This window comes from Psammomys obesus, unplaced genomic scaffold (assembly GCF_907164565.1).
Source record: "Psammomys obesus unplaced genomic scaffold, mPsaObe1.curated_primary_1811, whole genome shotgun sequence".
Taxonomy (NCBI): domain Eukaryota; kingdom Metazoa; phylum Chordata; class Mammalia; order Rodentia; family Muridae; genus Psammomys; species Psammomys obesus.
In genome coordinates, this window is record NW_026590704.1 from 423145 (window position 1) to 429773 (window position 6629).

General features: G+C 43.3%; 1 protein-coding gene across 1 annotated transcript; it reads left to right on the plus strand.

The window, feature by feature from the left end:
- Positions 1-424: 424 nt before the first annotated feature.
- Positions 425-1390, plus strand: LOC129677976 (olfactory receptor 11H4). The gene has a single exon (XM_055608660.1). It carries the CDS (start codon positions 446-448, stop codon positions 1388-1390), a length of 945 nt encoding a protein of 314 aa, XP_055464635.1. The 5' UTR covers positions 425-445.
- The last annotated feature ends 5239 nt before the right edge of the window (positions 1391-6629 follow it).

A 6629-nucleotide genomic window follows, 5' to 3' on the forward strand; every position in this document is an offset into this window, starting at 1 on the left:
AAGAAGTAAAGATGCAAGATGGCTCTTATTGCTGCCTCCAGACTCTACAGTTGATACATTCATTGAAAGTTCACAAACTCCATAAGCTCTATAGCATAGAGGTTAGTGTCTGGAAATCATGAAGTAAGGCCATTTGTGGCTATTTGTGTCTAGGTGGTCAGCGTCCTTCACTGTAGCCTGTTTCTAGTTACCTAGGTTCCTTTTGACTCCTGTCTCAGTAGGACCAAGAAGAAGAGAAAAAAGAGGTTACATCATTGGTATAGAAATGCCGTCAATCCAGAATACGATAGGACTGGTTCCATGTGCTTTCAGAATACGCATGTCTTCTCTTGTATAACTTACGCCTGACTCTCAGAAAGACCTTCAGATACGTTGAAAGCAAGGACGTTGGGGCTAAACTCATGTCTTTTTTTTTTTTTTTTCCTCTCTCCTGTATTTAGATCCCATGAACAGATCAACAGCACACATTGTAACAGAATTTGTTCTCTTGGGATTCCCTGGCTCCTGGAAGATTCAAATCTTCCTCTTTGTGTTGTTTTTGGCGGTTTATGTGTTGACCTTGCTGGGAAACGGAGCCATCATCTGCGCAGTACGATGTGACTCACGCCTACATACCCCCATGTACTTCCTCCTGGGAAATTTTGCCTTCCTTGAAATCTGGTATGTTTCCTCCACTGTTCCTAACATACTAGCCAACATTCTCTCTAAGACCAAGGCCATCTCATTTTCAGGGTGCTTCCTCCAGTTCTATTTCTTCTTTTCACTGGGTACAACTGAATGTCTCTTCCTGGCCGTCATGGCGTATGATAGGTACCTGGCCATTTGCCGCCCATTACACTACCCTGCCATCATGACTAGGAGGCTTTGTGGCATACTGGTATCTTCATGCTGGCTTGTCGGATTCCTTGGGTACCCAATCCCTATCTTCTCCATCTCCCAACTTCCCTTCTGTGGTTCTAATGTCATTGATCACTTCCTCTGTGACATGGACCCGTTGATGGCCTTATCCTGTGCCCCAGCTCCAGTTACTGAATTTATTTTTTATGCCCAAAGTTCCTTTGTCCTCTTTTTCACTATAGCATACATTCTTCGATCCTATATTTTGTTGCTCAGGGCTGTTTTTCAGGTTCCCTCTGCAGCTGGCCGGCTAAAGGCCTTCTCTACCTGTGGTTCTCATTTAGTTGTGGTGTCGCTCTTCTATGGGACAGTGATGGTGATGTATGTAAGTCCTACATATGGTATTCCAACTTTGATGCAGAAGATCCTTACACTTGTATACTCTGCAGTGACTCCTCTCTTCAACCCTCTGATTTATAGTCTTCGTAACAAGGACATGAAACTTGCTCTGAGAAATGTTCTGTTAGGAATGAAAATTGTCAAAAATATATGAGTCAAAGATGCAACTTATTTACATGTTCTAATAAAAAAAACTAGAGATGTAGTCATTCAATTCGTCTTTACCTTTACCTTTTTCTTTCTTTCTGTTTTTTTTCTCTTTCTTTCTTTTTTTTTTTTTTTTTTAAGATAGAGTGTCATGTAGTCCTGGCTAGCCTCAAACTCACTCTCTAGCCAAGGATAACCTTGGATATTTGATTCATCTGTCTCCATATCCTAAGTACTAGGACTACAAGTATGTACCATCACGCCATGCTAGGCTTGGGACTTGTTTTCAACAGTGATATTTTTCAAAGGCTAAATGAAATATGATTCTTATATGAAATGACTCCTGCTCAGAAACTCACGGTCTTTCGTTATACACTTCCTCCATCACTGTGAAAAGGCAATGAAGTCAGCTTTGTCTATAGATGTGCTTTTGCAAGATGGGAACTAAAAATAGCATTCCAATTCCCACACAGTCATCATACTTACTGGAAATAAAAGGATTTGACTCAACCCCCAGAACTGGAAAAAGAGATGTGATTCAGAATCTAGACAAGAAAGAAAAAAGAAGTGAAGCTTTTGTACAAGAATATAGACTTACATTCAGAGAAAATTCTACTAGAACTGTTTCCATGGATCATGAGAGGCTCAGTGGTCAAAGGGGCTTGCCACAAAACCTGATGACTGATTTCAATCTGTAGGGCCCACGTGGCAGAAAGAAGAAACCTCCTCCTACACAGCGTCCTGTCTCCCACAAAATTAACTAATAAACACAATCTAAAAATTGCTTCCAATATAAAAGGTGTACTTATTAACACAGGACAAAAAAAAAAAACCCAAGGATTCTGACATTAATAATGAGGCAAATGGCACGAAAATTTGCCCTTTGCATGCTATCATGCAATTCACAAAGGCCGCCAGGAAAGGTAGCAGGCTGTGGAAGGCAGACGATCATCTAATTCTACCATCTAGATTTTAATATATTTTTATTATTTTCTTTTTCTTATTTTTATTGAAAATTCACATGACCTATTTTGTTACAGTGTTTTACTCTTCTGTCTCCTCCCAGATCCTCTCTACCCTCCCCATTGATCCAACTTCATACTTTCTTTAGAAAACAAACAGGGAAAAAAAAAGGAATAAAAAGTAATAAAGGAAAAGCACAAGAAACACACACACTAAACATCCTTAAGAACAACAAAAAAAAATGAAATCATAATATATAAGCAAAAGACCGGCAAGATAAAAAAAATGCCCAAGTAAAGCAATATGAGACAAAAAAAAAAAAAAAAGAAATCATAATATATAAGCAAAAGACCGGCAAGATAAAAAAAAATGCCCAAGTAAAGCAATATGAGACAAAAAAAATTTACAAAAACATCATTGAGTTCTGTTTGTGTTGGCCACCTGCTACTAAACATGGGAACTGCTGAGTTCCCATTGATGAAAATGAATCTTTTCTTTGCAAGCAGTTGCCAATCGGAGATATCTTATTGATGGGGGATGGGAGCTCCTTATCCAAGTTCCCCTCGCAGCACTGGGACCACTTCTGGCTTGAATCTGCGTAGGCCTTGTGCATGCTGCCACAGTTGCTGTGAATTCATATGTATGTCAGTCCCGTTGTGTCTGGAAGGCACTGTTTTCCTTGGTGTTATCTATCTCCTCTGGCTCTTACAATCTTTTTGCTTCTTCTTCAGCATAGTTCCCTGAGTCCTGAAGGGGATATTCCTGAGAATACCCCAAGATCAGATGTCTGAATACTTGTTCCTGCAGTCGGTGGAACTGTTGGGAAAGAATTAGGAGGTGTTGCATTTTTGGAGAAGGTGTGTCTTGGGGGTGTGTGGTTTGGAGGTTCTGAAAGATGCATGCCATTCCTGGTGTGCTCTCTGCCAGCTGCGTGTAGTTTGAGATGCGTGCGACACCTGCCCCCATGCCTTAGCACTATCACCATGGACTCCAACCCAGTGGAACCATAAGAAAAAGGAAACACTTAAAGATTTTTATTGATTCTTTGCGAACTTCAGATCATGTGCCCCTATCCCACTCATCTCCCTACCAACCCCCCTTACAAAAATAAAAAAATAAAATAAGACAGATTAAAGAAAAGTGTTGTTGTGGAAGCTGTCGTGTATAATACTTCGCTTTATATCACAGTGATTATCACACAATGTACCTTTTTGTCCACACAGCTTTACTTGCAAATCTTCATTGCCATGAGTCATTGGTCTGTTTTGAGGCCCTTGGCTTCTGCTACATTATCTATACTGGATCCTGGTGGGGACGCCTCTTGGATATTGTGTTGTTTTTTCTGTGTCGTGGCGATTCTGCAGCTTTGGATCTTCAGGACTGGCCCTTTTGTGCCTTCCAACAGATCCTATGCAGGGTATATGTTGGGGTGGGCCTGGATCTGGGCCTGGGAGGAGGCTGAGTGAGTCATCTCGCAAACTCTCCTGTGTCCTGACCACCAGGGTGAGCTTTCCAGCACTTTTCCAGCTAGCTCATCCAGTGCCACGGCTGGCAAGGGCCAGGGTCAGCTCTTCTGCTCTCATATCACCAGGGCCAGCTCTACTGTGATGCCCAGGTGAGTTGCAGGGCCTGTGCTCCCCAGTGCTGCAGCCGGTGAGGGGCAGGGACACTTCTGCCACTTTCATGACCTCAGGGCCAGCAATACTATTTGCTGCAGGTGGTGAGGGGCAGGGCAGGGCAGGGCAGGGCAGGGCATCTCTCTGTCACCCAAGCCACCTCACAGCAGATGAGGGGGCAAGACCAGCTCTTCTGCGCTCATATCTTGGGGCTGGTTCACCTGCTCCCCTGCCCTCAGGGTCAGCTTTACTGTGCTGCCTAGGCAAGTGGCAGGGTCATCTTTCCCAAGTGTGGTGGCTGGTGAAGGGTGGGGCCAGCTCATCATAATGCCTCAGGCAACAGTCCAGATCAGGGACATCTGTATGGCCTTTGGTGGTAACATGGGCCTGAGACATCAATACAAGCCGTGGCTTCCATAGAACCCCAGACCCAGACATGGCCTCTGGCAGCAGCCTGGGCCCGAATGTCCCCATGGCCTCAGGTGGCAGTGCAGACCATAGAGCTACACTTGGCTTTTGGGTCACAGACACCTACACAGACCCCACTTGCTGTAGGACCATGCAGCAGCCTGGAACAGGACCTCACCATGGCCTCCTTACCTTCCTGTTCCTCACTGCTGTCAAGTCTCTAGTTCTGCTTTTCTCCATAGTGTATGAACCCCTCAGCTTTGCTTTCTCTTCTGTCTATCTACCATGTACTTCATACTTTCCATTTTTTTCATCACATATTTGTCCATTATAATTGCACCCTCTGTAGGTGCTTGGGTGTCTTTCTTTAGGCTGCCTCTGGCCTATGTTGCCATGGTCATGGCATTTCATGGCAGAAATAAAAAAGTAACTAATAAAATAATCCCTAATAAATATAAAAAAATGAAATAATTCTTATTCTGTCTGATCATAATAAAATAAGACTACAGATCAATAGCAAGAGAAACTCCAGAACATACACAATAGAGATTAAACATAGTATTGAACAATAAATGAGTCATTGAAGAAATAAAAAGAAAATTAAAACATTAAAAAACCAATTAGAATGGAACTACCGCCTATCAAGCCTGTGGGATACAATGAACTGGGTCGTAAGGGAGTTGTTCATAGCTCGACATGCCTACATTACAGAACCAGCTTAGCTTCCCGTGAACCTTCTCAGCCTTTTCTGCATTCTTGTCTGCATTCTGTTGTGTTAGCCCACTGATACCCAGAAACACTTTCTACCAGGGAGTCCCAGTAGTCACACTGGGCTGGACTCAGGTAAGACATTTTTACTGCTCTTCCTATGCTCAATTAATAACTCTTCCGTCTTACCCGAAACCCAGTAACAGCCCTCCTGTGTGTGTCCCTCCTCCTCCCCTGCCTTCACTCCCTGGGGATTCTGCTTCTTGGTGCAGACCCATCTTAGCTTTTCCTCTTTGACCCTGCTAACTTTCCCTTCTTACCCATCATTATTCTTTTGTGTCAGCTAGAAATAATGCCCCCGGGACCCCAGTGGCAACACTTGGTTGGGATTCAGGTAGGAGATTTTCACTCTCCCCCATTACTATCTCTCCCTCTTCTCTGACTCAGCCCTGTGGCAACCTCCTTACAGGTATTCACCTTCCCACTCTGACTGCATTCCCTGGAGATCCCACCTCTTTGTCCAGATCCAGGGCACCCTAGTCATTTCATCCCTGCCAGTCCAGACATATTCTTTGTCCCACTGCAGCCTAAGTTGAGGAACCCTTCTCCTACTGCGCCTTCACTCCCTGGGGAACCAACCTATTGGTGTGGACTGGATACATCAGGCTTTTCCCCTTAACCTCTCTCAGTCTATTCTCTTAGCTCATTTCTACTCCTTTCTGCCACTGACCTGCAGAAGCACTCTCTACCAGGGATAACACAGCTAACACACTTGCTTAAAATCTTGAGAGGCCAACAGTAACCAGGGATTGAAATACCCACCCAACAAAGAGAAGACCAGATATCAACACCTAGAAAAACCTCAGTCATCCTAATACCACATGTGTAGACCTCAACACAAGTGCGCACACACACACACACACACACACACACAGACACGCACACGAACACACACACACACACACACACTCGAGGTGGGTTCCTCAGGCAGGGACAGTGCTTTGCTGGCTGGCCACCAATTGCTTTTTTTAAATTGTTCTTCTCTAATGACCTACTCTGAATTGACTCTTTTGGGATTGATTTACTTTTCCAAGTAATACAGCTGGGTAGAATTCCTTTCAGGATGTTCAAACAGGTTATTTTTCAGAGAGTGTAACTAGGTCAAATATGAGTACTTTATACATTTTAGAAATGTGGCTGATTGTTTGTTGCTGTGCTTTTAGAGCCAGCTCATTCCCTGGTCTCCCTACCCCTCTCACCCCAACACATACAATACAGCTATTCCTTAAACCCTGGAGAACAATGTTAAACCATGAGTAGCTGTTAAAACTTCTGCATCTAGGAGCATAGTGTTCAAACCACACAATGATTCTTTGGATGTAGTCTTCTTTTACTAGGGCAATTATACACGTAACATCTTTTACTAAAGACATCCCTATTTATGGCTTCAGGCTCATTCTGTGTTTTCCTTACCATTGTTGATTAGGATGACGAACTAGTATAAGTATATATAAAATTATATGCACAATCTTTTAATGAATCCAAGAATGG